This window comes from Strix aluco, chromosome 1, assembly GCF_031877795.1.
Source record: "Strix aluco isolate bStrAlu1 chromosome 1, bStrAlu1.hap1, whole genome shotgun sequence".
Taxonomy (NCBI): domain Eukaryota; kingdom Metazoa; phylum Chordata; class Aves; order Strigiformes; family Strigidae; genus Strix; species Strix aluco.
In genome coordinates, this window is record NC_133931.1 from 29,878,166 (window position 1) to 29,896,115 (window position 17,950).

The window sequence follows — 17,950 nt, forward strand, 5'->3', positions numbered from 1 at the left end:
GAATAACTTGGATAAACTGCATTTGCTTCAGTGTTTATTTAGTTACTTCAGCTGGACTAGAGGAATCTGCACTGTGTGGCACCTCAGGCCTCCTGTTAGCTGCAAGTGTGTCAGAAATGTGACTGTTGAGGAACTGGCTCCACCGTGTGGGCTATGGAAAATGAACATTACAAGTCCAGCAAGAAGAATCCTTCACTTCAGTTTTCAGTAAGGATGTTTGCATTGTCTGTAGGAAAGGTAGGATGAATAGTGGGAATGTCAGTAAAAAGTAAAAAAAAAAAAAAAAAATAAAGCGAGAATTATCGCTTTATTATCGCCACCATACAGGTCTGAGAGAACTGGTCCATGGTCTCGCTGGAGGAAGCTAGTCTAACTCCAGGAAGGAGTTTGGAGTTGTTCAAGATTTCTGTCAGATCTTCTGCAAGATATTAGTAACAGTAAAAGAGTGACAGTGTGCTACTCAAATTCACCAAAGGCATATTTTTTCCTAACACCTACTACATGTTCTGCTTACTGATGGCATGACAGAATTGCAAAAGCATGACTTAATATAAACCTCGGGCTTGGAGAATTAGTGGCACAGTGAGACTTACTTCAAGAATTCCTGTACAGATAACATTCTGTGTAAGCACTCCTGCTTGTGCTAAGTGCAGATATGGTTCAGTAGTGCAATCACTTCTTCTGCATACCTGATGGCATCATCACTTCCAACCTTCCTGTTGGATTTTCTCCTAGAAAGGCAGGATGCCATCTCCAGGGAGATCTTGTTAAGTAGAGTTAACAGCAGTGTTGCAATTTGTTATGCCAGTCTTTTCAGTTTCCTTGAAGCAGAAACAACTCCTTCAGCTGGATGGAGTTTGCTTTACTGTCCTACTTAATTTACCATCTCGCTTAACGATAATTGTCATTCTTGTATATATGTTCCTATCAGTCCTTCTTCCTTTGCACCCATGTTCCTCACAGCTATCCTTATTGAAAGTGAGGCAGTCATTTAGACTGTGGACTTAATTTGACTCATCCTGATTGCACAGAAGCTACATTTCTTTCTTTATCTTCCTTTTTTGTATCTGATTTTCCATCTGCTATGCATTTTTTTCAGAAGTAAAAATGGACACGACTTCTGACAAAGTTCACTTCACTTATATGATCTCTGACATCAAAGATACAGTTTCCTTGGCTAATGATTTGCCTTTTCATTTCTTACTGTCACTTACTCCCAACAGCCTTTTGGGTCATTATGCATCAGTAAGTGCAGCGTTCCTTTCCTGCGGTTTGCCATGTCAATTCCAGAGATTTTAGAAGTTTTTGCTTAAAAAAACTGCAAGTTGTTTTCCTCATTTAAGTGCATGGACTTTTTCAGTTCAGTTAACTTGTGTTTATACAAATACTGAATACCTGCCTTTTTGAAATCAAAAGCTTTGAATATGCCATTTTATCTGCTCTTCTTTTAATTTGAATGGAAGCAACTTGCAGTGATCAATGCAAAATTCATTTCAAGGACAAGCACACTTGTTCACTGAAATCCAAAGTATAACTGCATAGCACATAATACCCTGTTGGATTCATGATTAACTGATAAAGAAATCTGGCATTTGTTACATACAGAATTAAGTGGATTCTACATATTCTTGCAAGGATTTTCCTGTCCAGTCCACATCTAGAAAGTTAAAATTCTCTATAATAACAATACTCTGTCGGTGTTTATTTTCCTAGTAATATCACAAGATCTCCATCTGTATTCAAATCTGTTTCTGTGTTTTAATGAACACAAAACTTTACAGCCTGTCTCTCCTTCATAAATAACCCTGAGGTGTTTCATTTCATTTTATAGCACATTTTTGCAAATCAACACGTACAGCAGCCCTAAACTGAAGATACTTTAAAAATATGTTCTTAAAGGAAAGGTGAGTCTGATTTGATCTGTAATTCATCATTAGCTGTACATTAGCTGTACTCTTTTTTTTGGGAAAATGTTATAATATGTTCTATTAAATGCTTCATTTTGGAAATAAAATAATTCCTGAATACATGCTTTGTGCTGAAGTATTGACAAAGATAAATGCCAGAAATCATTGAGATAAAAGGCAGATAGATGAGGTGGAACACATACTGTATAGCTGCTTCCTTTGCTGAGGCATGGAACAAAATACCTTGGGAAGAAATAGATATTGTTTTATTTTGCTAAACTCACCGAAAACATGAATGTTCTTTAACTCTGATTACTCAGCAGATAAATGCCAGCAAGCAGATCCAGGGGAGTCTTTCTCTGAGATGCAGTAAAAACAATACATGTCCTCTTCATTTTGTAGTAGAAATGCATGACCATAACTAGTTGTATACAGAGGGTCATACCAGGAATTCACAGTTCAGTTATGAATTTACACCCAACTGAAAGATGGTGGGGGACTTGCTTCAGTTAATAAAAAAGCTTTGAGCCTGTATGAATAAACTTTTAATTTTCTAGTAATTGCTCTTGTGAGGTATGGAAAACCAGGAGGGTTTCAGTGTCTGTCAAAACCTAATAGATGGCTATTTGTTTCAATCATTTCCTGCCCTGCTGAAATTAATATATACAATTCTATAAGTTACAGCAGTCAAGGATTTACTGCATTACACTGATTAGGGTAATATTTACTTTTTAATTTATCAGTGCTCAGAGGCTTTTTTCTCTATTTAAGATAGATGAGGCAGCAGTATTAGAGTCCACATAACATATTCTTAGTTTGTTACCAAGATGATCAATACTAAGCTACACTATTCATCAGAGAGGAAGGCAGTGGAATAAAACTACATGTGCTTTATTCTTCAAGAGAAAAACAGAAGTGTAGAGCATATCTGCAATGAAGTTGGTGCTTTTGTGCAGTAATAGTTTGAAGACAGAATGGAATCAGAACAAATGCATGAGGGAATAATATAAATTTCAGACTGTATTTTCCTTTGTGCTAACACACAAAGCATGCATTTGCTGTTGGAACTACTGTATCTGCCTATTCTGCCTTTCAAAAGCAGTAGGTGCACTCAGTATCTGATTTTGCGGGCAATTAAGATATTATTTTACTCTTAACAAGTGTGTGTGCCTAAAAAGTATATTAATCAGGACATTTCAGAATGATGTAACACTTCAACTAACTGATCATGTGCTTCTTACAAGAAACCAAAATTCATATCCAAGTGAGTGATATTCAACATCAGACATGAATGTACGAATTTTGGGAAGATGTAAGAGAATGCTTGTCTCCAGGCGAGAAATAAACACTTTTTTGTACCTGAAAACAGAAAACAAGTGATACTGTTCTGAGGTCTCATATTTTTGAGGATCTGTTTGATTAGATACACAGAAACCAGCATGAGATATTAAACTAAACTCCAACAGCTAAAAAGGTGATTACTAGAGTGTCTGTCCACTCTTGTCTTACAAGCATATGTATCAAAGAGTAGCAAGGTTTTCTACTAAGTTCTTGTTATTTTCAATCATTGCTCAGCATTAGAAATAAAACCAGAAATCATTTTTTTATGTAAGTCAATTTATTGGTTCTCTGAAGACACAAAAGCTGTTATTTCAAGTGCAGGCTCCAATAACAAGAGATTAAAACATCACAGTCAATGGCCTTTAAGTAGAAAAGACTCAAACTCTTGTCTCGGTTACTTGTGTTGACATTTTCTCAACACCAAGATCACTGCATATGAATATGGGAAATTTTACATGTAAGACATAGTACAGTAGAAAAAAATGTTGCTAATGAGTTTTCTGTAGAAACATTTTTATGTGTTGAGAAGATGTACAGATTCAGGAGTTTAAAGATCTAATAGACTCTTAAATCAGTACCATTGCAAGTGCTGCACTCGTAATACCTAAAACTGATCTTCTGATAAGATTAAGCCAATGCCAAAACATTTGTAAACAGGATTCAATCAATATTTTAGTTTCTGCTGACATGAACCTGGTTTTTAAAATGAAACTGTTTTATACTAAGCAAAATACACTTCTAATAAACTGAAACGCTAATTCTCAACGGGAATTCAGCGATTCTTCAAACATTTCTAAATGAATACGAAGGATCAAACTCTGCCCTCAGTTTCATTCCTGAATTCTCACTGAATTGTGCTGGTAATAACAGCAGAATTTGTCCAATGTTGCCCATTCATTATTTCCCTGTTGGAGCACCATTTTTCTAGTAAAGGTGAAAAGTGAAATAGTGAAGGAGAACTGGGAAATGCCTGTTCTAGCCATTTGTAACCCTGCTTTTTTCAGACTTGGACATATCCCTCATAAATGTTGCCGTGAACGTGTTTGTGGCAACATCAAGAACACCACCCTCTGCCACCTACTGATGAGTTAGAGGAATATGAAGAATCCAGAAGATTCATTTGCAGGAAGCTTTACACACCACCTTCGACCGTCCAGTCTCCTGTATGTGCATTACTGAATAATCACCCTGATGGTGAATATAATGTAGCAGATCTTTACTCACATAGTCTGCATGTGGGTTCAACCTAGATGGTACTTGTGTTATGCTGTTTAGGAAGCATGCTGAAATGATAAAGTTTACATGATGAAGGACAGGGAAAGGTGATTTAGAATTTCTGTCTGCCAGTTGAGTCCTTGCTCGGATCATATGTGTGAGGCGATGTGTCTCCCCAGAAAGTAACAGAGCTAAACAGACTCCACTTAAAGTCTCTAACTATACAGAGTCACAATAAACAAACAGGTGACTTAACATGGATTTTTCAGTGGTGGGGCAGACAAATGACACACATGAGTCATCCACAAAGACCCTCTCCATATGCAACAAAATCTCTAATGGGTGAAGTCATTAATATGCAGACTCACATGTCAAAAACAAAAAACCAGGCACAGCATCAAAACTAAAAATCCGTCATCCTGGGAGGTAACAGCAGAAGAAAGGCACTTCCCTCTCAGCATTACTAAAGCTGCTACACTAAATAGGCAACATGATACCAGCAGTACTCTACAGCTGGATGGGTGAAGTAACAGCAGCAGTAATAGAAGAAAAGATCAATGGGCAACAGCAGGACATGGCAAAGACAACAAATGCTGAAATGACAGCAAGGTATCTTTTCTTCTTCACACACAGAAGCTTAGTATGCCTGACTGTATCCTCAGAATACTAATCTAATCTTGGATAACAAACTATGAACAAGAGTTCATAGGAGAAGAACGTCCTTCTCAAGAGAGAGAAGGAAAAATCTGTTATGTTAAACTTATTCTTTGGATGTTTGCACTGGAGGTGGGATATCTGAGGAAGATCACTACTAGAGATGCTGTAGGAGCAGGCATTTTACCTCCTGTTCATGTACTGTTAACCCACTGTTATTTCTGCTTTCCTGAACTACTGGTTCATTTTTCTGCCTTTACTACATTTCCTTTGAAATTATTTTTAAATACTAAAACTGAGCCCATTTTTCTTCCAAGACCACATGGCAGAGAAGTGACACCATCACAAATGCTGAGGCATTTGTGGTCAAGAATCATGTACATCTTACATTCCTTATTAAGGTTAGTATTTGCATACAGTATTTTTTCTGCTTTCAAAATCAGATTCAGTTTTACCACTCAGAATTTCAAGCTGAGAAACAGAGATCTGGATCCAGAGGAAAAGCAGTAGACAGCAAAAACTAACTACACTTTGGGATGCAGGGATTTTCTCACTCAGGTTCAGCAGAGTGGGACTTGAGACTTCACTTGAATGATGATCTCACTACCCTGCCCTTCACAGGCTGAAGTGGGCGCCAGTTATCAACCAGTGGGTTCACAGGTTCATTCTCACCGTTCTTGGAAAGGCTACGAAGCTTTGCCATCTGAAAGGAAGAAAAATTACAGTGTACATGTGAATTCACCTGGAAGCAGTGTGGACCTTGATGCCTAGAGCAAACTCTGAGACAGAAAAGGAATTTTCATATATGACAAGCATACTGGTAGAGCTTATTGGTAGAGATCACTGCAGCCCAACAGCTAGCACTGTTTCTGTGGATCTTTACACTCTTCATCCATAGAACAATGCATCACCTGACCCTTGCCTGGGTTTCTTTTGGATTTTTCCCTGACCCACACTCACAATGTGGAAAAGGAGTAGGGTCCTCCTGTGACCCTGCTGGAGCTGGACTGCAGTCAAATCACTTGTGAAAATGTGGCTATCCATGAAGGAGGGTGCACATCTAAGTCTAGGCAAGGCGGTCTGATCGAAAAAGCGGGTCTGCAGAAGTTCGTATTTTGTTCTGTAAGGCAGAGAAATGTATGCCAACTGGATGACTAAGTTCAATCATGAATTCAGCACTCAGCTCTTGTTCTCCAAATTAATTTAAATTCAGTGTTGCTTTGTTAATTGTTACCCTTTCATCAGAATGCAGAACAAATATGTTCTGAAACCAGCCAAATCAGTAAAAAGGCTATAGCCTGACTTGTACTGCTGAAGCAGAGAACAGTATAAATAACCAAAAGTTTTAACACAAGAACTGAACAGAAGGTCACCTTATTCAGACAGGCTCTCTATTCTTTTTCCCGTGTAAATGCACATTTGAGCTATATGAATACAATTAGTAGATTAATTTGTATTAACATTCAGGTTTGAAGGTTCTAGCTAGTATGATCCTTCTGACAGCTTTTTGGAAGTCAAGATCTGGACCAGCCATTTCTTAAACTGGGAAAACAGCTAAATGTTAGTCTCACTGGCCACTCAATGCTGAAGAGCAGACAGTGAACCAAAGCTGCTGTGACGGCTGAATTTTGTGGCTTCAGGATCCCAAGAACACTCCTGCTGAAGCTATTCCAGGAGGTGTCTAGGAAGAGAGCCTGATTCTCAAGGTCAGTTTACAGGCCATTTCGACTATCCATTCTGCAGGCAATTTCTCACAGTCCTCAGCTAAAGTTTTCCTTATCAAAAAATGCAAGGTAACACAGGGATTGCAAATCATCACACTGACCTACTGAGACACTGTTAAGAACTGGTAAAGGAGTAGCAGAACTAGCTGGAATTTACCTGGTCTGGGCTGACTTCAATCGGCTCCCTCAAGAGAATCCAGGTGATGCACTCCTCACAGGGGGGTGTAGTGAATGAACCATGGTAGGTCCAGTAGTCCCGAGATTTGGGGAAAAGAATTGAAGGATCAAAGTGTTGAAAAGGAGCCTCTTTCCCCTTAGAGAAACAAAAAATAATTCTCTGCAGTAACTCTAGGGATATGCATCTTAAAAAGACATCAGTATCTATGTTATTAAAGAGGAAGTAATTAAATATCAAGACTCATTCAAGAGATCAATCTCCTTTTCTTCCTGTCAAGCATTTGCCCTGCAATTAATAATAACTGACATTTTGGTTCCATTAATACATTAAAAGAAATTACAAACTCAGTTGTGTGGGACCAAAGCAAACTCACTGTTAAATTCTTCTATTCTGGAATTATCAAAATTTTACTTTATTTTAAGTCACTTGGGATAAAATTTAAAGGCTGTGGCACTGCAGGTACTGGTACCCTTTTTATCCAGTAGAACAGTTGCCAGGCATTTATCCCAGATTTGTTAGAGTCTTCTCCTGTATCTGAAGCAATTTAAATCCGCATCTCTCTCCTCCCAATATTGTGCTCTAATTACACTGTCATGGTGACACTCTCAATCTTTTCGCTGGCACTACTACACTTAATGTAAAAAATTAAAATATTTCCTGGAAGAATACTGGATCTTGAATGTCTTACAACTAAAGGTGATTATCGCCAGAGAAGGGAGAACAGCAGATACCAGACAACATTTCCTGAGAAGCTTTCCTTTTCCACTGAATAGGATACTCAGGAGAGTATCTCCACAGGAGTGTGATGAGACTCCTATGTCCCCTCAGGGTGACAATGACTCTACTGGTGACCATTTCTCTACTGGTATTTAGGATGCCATTCTGGAAAGCAACATCTATTACTCCTAATTCCTTCTCCTATCACAGACCATCTTCTGCTGGGAAGCATCTGGGAACAAAGTATTACCCTGCAAAGAGCAATTGGAGGAGCTGAAGTCTTTTCCATATATCCTTGCACAAAATACAGGTAGAAAGAATAACATCAAGACTCCAAATATATCTTCCTGACAAAATTATTCTGCAAGTTCAATATGTGTTTGCAAGTAACTTCACCAATAAAACTCTGCTTTTTCAGTAAATACAGTACAGTGTCCAAGTCCGCTGCCTGTAATGCATCAGAGCAATTGGAACTGCATGTGTGATAAATACATCAGTGATACCATCCATTAATCTTTCCTGAAAAATAAGTAATCTTGGTAAAATGAATGTGATGATATGAGATAAAATACAAGATGAGGTTGTTTGCATATGCACCTATCTTTCTCTGCCTTTCTTCAACTGTTGCTTTTTTCAGAACCACTACAGAGAATACCCATATGTAGGAAATGAGACTTCTATTTTTTTGCTGTTAGAAGTCATAAAATCTCCAGTTAGGCAGTCTCATATAGAATGTACTGGAGTGGATATCACTGCCATCTTGTCATCATTGTATGACGGTGTTTCTTAGGGTGATTGATCAACTTTTTATTAACTGTGGCAAAGCTCTTCTGCATGTGAATGGCCAAAAAATGATACAGGGATTATGAGAGAAAGCCGAATCTGTATCAGACAGATATCATTGATACAGAAGGGGGAGCAATGGGTAGGGCAAAAAAATGACCTTCAGTTCCCTTAGCAGAAAGAACTGAATTGTATCTGAAGACTAAGAAAAGGTTGAAAAAATAAAATTAATATGACTCTGAGTGAGAACAGATCTCAGCCTCAAACCCACACATCAATGGCAGTACATATGTACATAAATGAAATGCAAGCAGTTTGCTACATTTGGAAGAAAATGCCTACAAAATTTGTAAAATTCAGTCCTGGGGATCTGGTGGTATGTTCAATGTCAAATAAAAAAGGGACTTTTAGCATCATTAGAATCATAAAGCTTATCATGAAGTAGAATTGCTAAAGTATACCTAGAGGCTAGGTTTGTGTTAAGTAACAACAGATGCAGCATCACAATTTTCTGCAAAGAAATCCCTTCTGCAGTTGTATCTATGTTAATAGGTGTGGACTTTGGTCATTAGATCATTAGTTAAACTGGAAAACAGTTTAGAATAGGTTTGCAATGCTATTTGTACTAGTATCATAGGAAGACAGAACTTAGGATTGGTACAGAAACTACCGTGTAATTCCTTTTATAAATTAATTCAGTTCTGTCTTAAAACTAATAAAGTTTTTAATTTCCCTTACACTGACTGGGAGCTTGCTCCATCATTCCTGCTAGTTTCTTCTCATTTCAGGCTAACTAAATTTCTGACTGAATTATACACAGCTGGCCACTGCTGTCCTCAATTTCAAAAAGCTTTTAATTTCTTCTTGATATTTGCACACTATCATAATTTTACAGAGCAGTATCAATAAGACTATCAATTGTGCATGCAAGGATTGATACAAAATCCTCTACAAGAAGAATATTTACAGAAGTAAGGAATTATATGTTTACTTAATAAAAGAAAGTGTCCTACTCCACAGTCCAGTGTTATCCCCTTTGGTGCTACTGTTAGGTATCAGAATGATGCCAAAAAGAGTGAATCTGAACTTCTTATTTCTGCTTCTGCTGCTTTTCAACTACATTGTATCACAAAAATAGTTTTGATACCTTGGTCTTAATGTTGTCAATTCCTTGAAGAATTCTCTTAATCTCTGGTTTGGGAGTTTTTCCAACCTGTAATGCAAAGCACAAGTACGGTATTTTTTCATCATGTTCCACAGTATTTGAAAGAAATTCAGTACATCCCATCTGTCAAGTTAGGCAGCAGTACTCTCAGAGCATCTGGTACACACTGATACAGAATTATGCATGTTAAAAGAACATCTGGAATAGCAGACTCAAGTAACTGGCTTTGCAACTAAAATATGGATTGAAAGACTACAAGGCAACTCTCACTTTCTGAGGAACAAACTGTGCACTCGGACAACGTCATCTACACCCTCGAAGGCCCAGCCCTTGGCCCCTGGTTTGAAAGCAACCCACAACCACTGCGAGACGTATGAGCACTCGGCAAACCGTTGACAGCCTGAAGAGCTGGAGTTCCTGCAAACACTTCCAACATTTTGCAGCATATATGCAGTCAGATGAGACTTGATGTAAGACATATGATGAGATTCATGTCATGACCTCCTCAAGCTATGGGGTCACTTTATTGCTTATGTTCATGATGTTCAGCACTTCCAAAAGCTTTGACATGGCTCTGCATCCCAGAAGAATAAAAGATGGTATGCATAAGATGTACTGTTATTGCCAAGTCTTGTTCCGAAGTAGATTAAATTCAGTTCTTCAGGAGATAATTCAATCTTTGTTTTACCAATATCCAAAAACCTAGTCATGGAACACGACAAACCCAGAGCAAAACAATGGCTCCTATGTCAAAGAGCAAGAAGGAAATTGGGAAAGAGGGCCAGAGAAGATATAGTGATACTACTTACTTTTCTAGACCTTTTAGCTGACCTTAGCATGGTTAATAAGAAAATAATGCTATACTTTTTAAGTTATATTTTACAAGATAAAGCTTTAGCCTAAAAGAGACCAGAAGAAATGACAAAGGGAGAATAACTGAAGGACATAGTCACAGGGGAGAATCTAGACAGGTGCTGACCTTCAGTTTAAACTAACCACAAGAAAAAGGTCAGGCTGGCTCACAGTGTAACAGGACTAAAATTACATTTGATCTAGCCTGTCCAGGGACACTGTGGCAAAATTAATTACATCCACTTGCTACTGCTTGTACAAACGCAGCTTACTCATGATAAAACTATAAAAGGAGAGCTATTCTTTGACACTGTGTTCAAACTGAAATACCCACCTGCAGGTAAAATGACAGTCACATAGCTGGAGTTTGCATAATTACATTGTCTGCCTGTTAGTGTTTCTTAGTGTCCTAGACCACATGCAGATTTGATACTATGATTGCTTTCTTTCTGTTTATAAAAAAATCAATTGGAAAATATTGGTGCAGTATTATTTTTTTATGAAGGCACTGTATTTCAAGGTTAAAATGTTCAGTGAACTTCTTTTACCATCAATTCTTTTTGGAGTAGGTTCGTTGAACTCCTTTTGATTCCCAGCTTATGTGGGGATCAGCAAGAGACCAAGGAAGGGAATCAGTCAACATAACCTTGCTGACAGGCAGATACAATACCTGCTAGCAGACAAAGGGCAGGAGGAAACACTCTTCCTATGCAGACTGTCCTCCTCACTCAGTACACACCACAGCAAAGAGCTGGTCAGCCACCAGGGACAAAGTTAGCAAGTGTCCCAGGCTTGAAGTTGTGTGTCTCTTGTTCAATACCACCCATGATATGTGCCACTGGTGTCACGAATGGTGTCAGAAGTCGGCTCTGAACGGGTTAGTGCATGGAATCTGGAGGGCCCAAGGACATGTGTGACTTCAGTCTGTGCATCGCTTTGAATGTTTTCCTGTAAAATGATACAGTGCAGGGAAAAACGATGGGAACTTTTTTCCCTGGCACTACAGAAAGATGAAAAATACAGAAAATTAAAGACTGAGTATTTGCCACTTACTTTCAGAAAAATGCCCACAACAGCCACTCCATCAGGTTGTTTCAAAGCTCCAGCAAAATTACCATGTTTTGGATTCCAGTGTACCATATGTAACTAAAAACCAATGAAACCTCAGTTATAAATGCAAGAAATTGACAACAGCACAATCTTACAAACTTTTACATTAAGAAAAGTTTCCAGTACACAGTAAGTAAAAGAATGAACATGAAAAAGAAAACTGTACGTATTTCCTATTCCTGTTCCCATGTGTCCATATGCTCAGACTTTCTATAAAGCATCACTTTGTTGAAGCATAAAAGAAAGAAAATGGAGTTTACCACACAATGCATTTAAAAATTAATCAGAAAATTCAACTATAAACCATTTAACCCAAGCACGTGACATGCACACATGCAGTGCATAAAACGCCTACTAACATGCACTTCAACTCAAAGTAGATTTTTAGATCTTCATGTTATGCAGATAACTGCTCAAGGATTTACACTGGGTTGTATGTAGCACGTACGTTATTGTTTTCTATCTCACTACTCCCGGCACACTGTATTGGAAAGGAGTGGAGATAGTAACCTGACATTTCTTTCTCATTTCCACTTCCAACAATGCTGTATTTTCAGGATATATTTCAAGTTTTTACATCTCCTTCCAGAAAATCTCTGGCTCCTGCATATAGCTACAAATGCTGCAATCAGCAGTATAGAATCTCAAAATAAGTAGTGTCTGGAATATAGCACCACACAAAAAAAAAAACAGGAGTCTGGTGCGTATTTTGAATGCAAATTTTTTACATTTTTTTAAGCATAGTAACAATTATTTAAAATAGCAACAAATTCATTTGCCCTGAATATAAATATAAATTAATGCATTGCTCTGTTTCTTTTCTCTTGAGGCTATCATTCCTAAGGTGGAGCAGCCATACATCTTTGGTTGCGTTCTGCAAAATTTCACATATTCCAGGCTTTCTTTTCCTGTCAGTAAATATCTGAGTACTGCAAACAAAAGTAAAGTAAAAAGTCTGTGCTTGATCTAACCAAGAAATAGCTTGAGGAAGCAGAATTTTAGTTAGCCACAGAAAGTAGAACAGTAACACAGTTTGGCTGTGGCTAAGGAATGGGAAAAAAAAAACAAAACAAAACAACACACCATCACTCACAGACATCTCTGCAATATTTGTGCACGCTGTCTCTGCAAAATATCTGCCTGAATTTTCTCCTATAATAAGTGGGCAGATCCTCTTCTGCATCTTGAGAGTATAGGTGGAAGGCAGGAAAACACTACTGCAGGCTATTTGTGGGCATAGGCATATATCTTGAGCCTATTCTCAAATAAGATGGAGGAAGGAGGTAACATTTGCTAGTAATTCACTAGCATCAATAGTGAATTCATTTACATTTATTACCTGAAGAAATCTTCAGGGCCTAGAGCAGCCACGAATTTTAGCAAATTTGGACAACAATAGTGCAGTAGTTTACTTTAAAAAAAAACCTCCAACATCTGTTTACCACAGTTCCTGAAAATAAACACACAGATTTTAAAGCACAGATGTTCAGAAACTAGAAGATACTCTTTACCACTCTAAATCAGTTTTAAGACAGATCTAATTTTGAATGTCAGTTTATCAAGTGTGCTTTTAGAGAGCTTTTCTATACATTAGTAATGCTTTCTGAAACTTAGTAATTCAAGCTATACCAGAAACAGCTAAAAGCCAAAAAACAGCAAAAAACAGAGCTCAGTTCTTATCTCAAAATAACAAATCACTTAATCTCAAATATTTTTAAAACATTTTAAAGTATCAGCAAAAACTCTTTCTTGAAGAAGCAAATTCCACGTTAGTATATACTTGCAAAGACACATTTGTTGGCAGATGCAACTCATCCCACTGCACGCTGACGAGTATTCACAAGTTTCATCGACAGATTTTAGGAGAAATAAACATAAATACTTGCAAAAGGGAGAATGGTTAATCTGTTCAGATGCACAATCAGTCAAATTCCAGTTAGTACTGAATACTACTATTAAAAATAGGTCCTACCTCTGCTGCATATTTCACCCCATCTATAACATGCTCAGAGCCATGGTCGTCAGAGGAACCCCAATGCAAGTGAAGCTGACGCAGCCTGTAGGCTCCCGTGAGCGGCCCACCTCTCAGCACTGCAATTGATAATCTACATCAACGCTAGCCTACAAAACGCTGACATACACGTTTACTGAACAGGGACCTGTTTTTTAAAAGTGTGGAGTACCTCTTGTAAATCCAGGTGATTGCAGTGGGGGTCACAACACTCACCAGTTTACAAGATTGGGGCTGAATTCTGTCATCACTCAAGGGAGAGTCCTGTTTGATGTGAAAACTGTGGAAGCTGTGAGTCAAGCCCAGATTCAAACCCCAGAACCCCAACAAGCCCCGTTTCTCTTGGCAAGTGGACATACTATAGTTCCTGATGTGAAGAGAGAAGGAAGGTATTCACAGCTGATTCTTGTCAAGAAAATGGTCTGTTGTGAAATGGCTGGGGATAGGACTGTGAAATTGACCCAAAGGTACTTTGAAGCGTACCCCTAGTCCATGACTGGCATACCTTTCACAGTTCAGACATCTGAACAGTGGTTACAGCATAGTTTGCTGCTTCTAAAAAAAAAAATTATCTATTTCTTGAAAGTGAGGAAAGAGAAAAGAGTTTAGGTCAAATGAGTTAGAAAGCGTTCCTGAGCAAGCAAAAGCTATAGTCCACATTTAACATTGCCACCAGTGAAACAAATTAAGAAGCTATTATTTCTGATGTTAGCCAAATAATGCTGACCATGCATCAGTCTGACAGTTTACATCGATTCTGACTTTCAAAACATCACACTGCTCTTTCAGTTTGGCGATTCTTTTGAACAGGGACTGCTTAGAGGGTAAGCTCTCAAATACATTTTTCATTCATTACCTAAGGCAGGAATGAGACGTGTTTCCTTACACAGAAAGCTGATAATGCAGTTTACAACTGCAGTGCCAGAAGAACTTGTTTAAATAGCATTCAAGTTTGAACTTCTACCAATAGCTTTGAAGTTCAAAGTTAACACTGAAATAATATTTAAATCCTCTTGTGCCCAATGGTCTCAAATTAATTCTTGATATCATATGTGTTGGAAAACCTACACAGAGCAAGAGGTTTTACTTTGCAGTTTCTCTTTTTAGCAGGTAAGTGACACAGCCATTGCGGGGGTGGGGATGGGGGGCTGAAACAAAGCACTGTGTTGAGTTTTAGGCATGCAGGTCTTCTTGAGTTTGTTCATACAGAAATAAATCATCATAACTAAATCAATACAGTATTGAGTAAGTCTTCTGTAGAAGCCTTCAATGGAAAATATATCACATAATAATAGTAATAATATCATTATTATTATTATTGTTATTGTTTCTCTTTTCAATGTAGGAAAAATAAGGCATAGACTCTAAGGCCCAAATCTTCACAAGTATTTGCTTGCCATTTCACAGTGAAATCAATGGGAGGCAGCAACTTTCAGGAATTGAATTTATGTGATCTACCTACATCTACAAGCTGAATCAGTATGCGAGTTGGAAACTCATTTAGCGGTTGTTTCTGTAAGTGGCCCTTTCCAGAGCTCAAATACTGTGAAGCTCTTGGGAGACAGTACTTCATAATGGTATGCAGATCTCTCTAGCATAAATCTTTTTAACATTCAAAATTTTCCACGTGATTCAATCAAAAAAAGGCTATCTTCAAGCTAGATTTCTTTTTCTAGTTTAAATCAGGCCTGTGACTACTACTTATCCTCAGCTGTTCCCACCACAGAAACCAACAAATTAAGGTTATGTTTATGAAATGCTTCCTCATGTGTTTTTTCAGAGCTGTCAAACATTGTATTTGATTCCAATCAGACACATCTCTATGAAAGGCTTGAGCCCTGAACTACTGTCCAACAGCCTGCAGAAAGTTAGTAACAGCAGCAGGGAATATACACACTGAGTGTCCAGAGGAACAACAGAGATGATAGGGAGGGGAGAGTTGGGGAGGGAATGGCGGGAAGATGATTCAGAGGAAGGGCTGCGCAGACCAAGGGCTGCACTCTGCCAGGCCAAATCAGGGTCTTTCTCCAACAGTTCCCTGGGCAGACAGGTTCTTGAGCAGCCTCTGTCTAAACATTTCAGCCTTTAGGAAGCTGGAAAGAGAGCAGAACCACCATGTGAAAAGGTTTATAATGAATTTACTTCCCATGCTTTGAGCCATGGCATTGATTTTATGCAGTGCTTGTGGAAGAGCATTCCATGTTTTAACAAAAGTGCTATTTATGGTTTGTCTGAGGCCACTGTGTAGAAACTGTGTTAATAAATACTAAAGCAACACACAAATACATAACAAAGAGATGCTCCCTGTCCTAAATAGCTTAGATTCCATCTGCAAGATCTGGAACAGTAACAGGTAGCTGTAATGATAAATAAAGGAGTCCAAGGAAACAATGAGCTCATCAAGATAAGAGAGATGGTGATCTTTCAATATAGTGCAGATATATTCCATTAATTATATAGCTTACTAAGAACAAAATCTGAATACAAATGCCATCAAAGCAGATGTAGAAAAATACAATGGAAAGTAACCGTGTTTTCCATTAATTAGACTGGTTCCTTCTTGATAAAGGACGGATCATTATTGCATGGTCTTGAGATGTATTATACAGTCTGGAGATGTATTATACACATTATAGGGTACTGTGAATTTATTATTTATTTTGGCTGTTGTTGCCTGTCTGCATTCAGAGCTACACACTCATACAGCTCTGGAATCAAGTTTTGATCAATTTAACTTGGCGATTAGAGACTGCTCTCTCAATTAAATAACAAAGCCATTTCATAGATTTCCAGAAGCTATGAAATGTTATTTTCATAAATGCTATTTTCACAGCTTTTTCAGGGTATGGAGGCTCTTAAGACATCCTGTACTGACAGAAGAAATCAAGATCACAGTTGGTGGAAACACATGAGTTGTGTGTTTTTGAAGCGCCTCAGAGCGTGCACTAAACCCCCCGGATGACAGTCTCTCACCTTACACAACAGCTGAGGATGCGGTGTCCGCCTTGAAGGAGGTGACTTGGGGAGGCAAAGTCCACCTTCCGGATGAGTCCGTATTTCAGGGGTGCCCCTGCAGCTACTGCCTCTCTGTCCCACCTATAGTGGACCTAAACACGGCTGGATCCACCATAATAAACTCTGGGACCACGTACCATTTTTTACGTACCCAAAAGATTTTTCTCTGCCCGCCTCCGTAGGCCAGGTACCGCAGGATGCGCTTTGATTCCCAGCACTTTGCAAACCTCAATTCCTAAGAACCCCCAAAAGCCAAACCAAAAACCAACCTGATCGATCAAAGGTGTCATCGAAGACAACTCGGCAGGTGCGCCCATTGTTCAGGATGGTTTTCGCTGCCCCGGGATCATAACTGGCGTGCCAAGGGCCGAGAGAACTGTCGTGCTGCACGTCTTTGCTGTTGATCTCAATGGGCGACTGCTTGTCTCCCTTGGCCATGGGGTAGTTTTCATGCCAGTGGTCGGGTCCTGGGGGAAAGGCAAGGAAATGTCGCCCCGGCTCAGCCCCGGCCCGCCCGGCGGCCCCGCGCCCCCACTCACCATTGTCGCTGTCGTAGCCCCACACGGACTGGGCCATGGTGCCGCTGTCCGCGCCCCGTCCCGTCCCGTCCCGTCGCTCACCCCCCGCGGCTGCCTAGCGGCGCTCTGCCCCCTCCCTCCTACCCTCCTACCCCGGGGGGCTTTTTATAGACCACCGCGGCTTCGCGTCCTCCCCTGAGGGGTGGGCAGGGGGAGGGCGGCGGCGGGAGGCTGCGGGGCGGGCCGGGGTGGGGGGCGGCGGGGAGCGGGGGGGCGGGGAGAGCCGTGTCCTCTGTCCGGAGGAGGCAGCGGGATGCCGGCGGGGCGCAGCGGATCCCTCCATCCCGCTCCCGCAGGGCACGCCTCAGCCCGCCCTGCCCCGGGCCTGGGGAGGAGGCGGCGGCGCCGCCCCGAGGGTCCCGTCAGAGCGGGCGGGCAGGGGCTGGTGCCGAACCCGCGGCAGAAACGGCGGGAGCGCCCCGCAGCCTCCGCGGAGGGGCCGCGGAGCCAGGCTGGGGCGGAGGAGCGGCTGCGCGGAGAGCTGCCCCGCTGCACAGGCGCCCTGCGGCGCGATCCCCAGCCCGGCGCGGCCGGCGCGGTTTCCCCCGCCTGCAGGCGACGTGGCGGGCGCGGAGCCACCCGGCTGATTTTGAGCGAGCTCCCAGGGCGGGTGAGCTTCAGCGCTGTGGCTTCACGGCTCCCACAAATACTCCCATTTAACCCCTCTGCAAGACACCACATCTGCCTGGAAGGATATCTC

The 17,950-nt window shown here is 40.2% G+C and overlaps 1 protein-coding gene across 2 annotated transcripts; it reads right to left on the reverse strand.

The window, feature by feature from the left end:
• Positions 1 to 3,506: 3,506 nt before the first annotated feature.
• Positions 3,507 to 17,342, reverse strand: LOC141919929 (carbonic anhydrase 3-like). Of its 2 annotated transcripts, none has more exons than XM_074816520.1 (7): positions 17,212 to 17,342; positions 16,942 to 17,139; positions 13,619 to 13,737; positions 11,590 to 11,682; positions 9,667 to 9,732; positions 6,999 to 7,154; positions 3,507 to 5,820 (listed from the first exon to the last, which is right to left on the reverse strand). In XM_074816520.1, exons 1-7 carry the CDS (start codon positions 17,246 to 17,248, stop codon positions 5,701 to 5,703), a joined length of 789 nt encoding a protein of 262 aa, XP_074672621.1. In that variant the 5' UTR covers positions 17,249 to 17,342; the 3' UTR covers positions 3,507 to 5,700. The 2 variants fall into 2 exon arrangements, with proteins under 2 accessions (XP_074672621.1, XP_074672628.1); XM_074816527.1 differs by lacking the exon at positions 3,507 to 5,820 and adding an exon at positions 6,134 to 6,237.
• Between the last annotated feature and the right edge of the window lie 608 nt (positions 17,343 to 17,950).

Coding starts and splice junctions, on each gene's coding strand:
- LOC141919929 (XM_074816520.1), bottom strand. CDS start 17,248: ATGGCCCAGTCCGTGTGGGGCTACGACAGCGACAATG. Junction 17,140..17,211: donor GGGCTACGACAGCGACAATG/GTGAGTGGGGGC, acceptor CCTTTCCCCCAG/GACCCGACCACTGGCATGAA. Junction 7,155..9,666: donor TTGACAACATTAAGACCAAG/GTATCAAAACTA, acceptor TGTTTCTCTAAG/GGGAAAGAGGCTCCTTTTCA.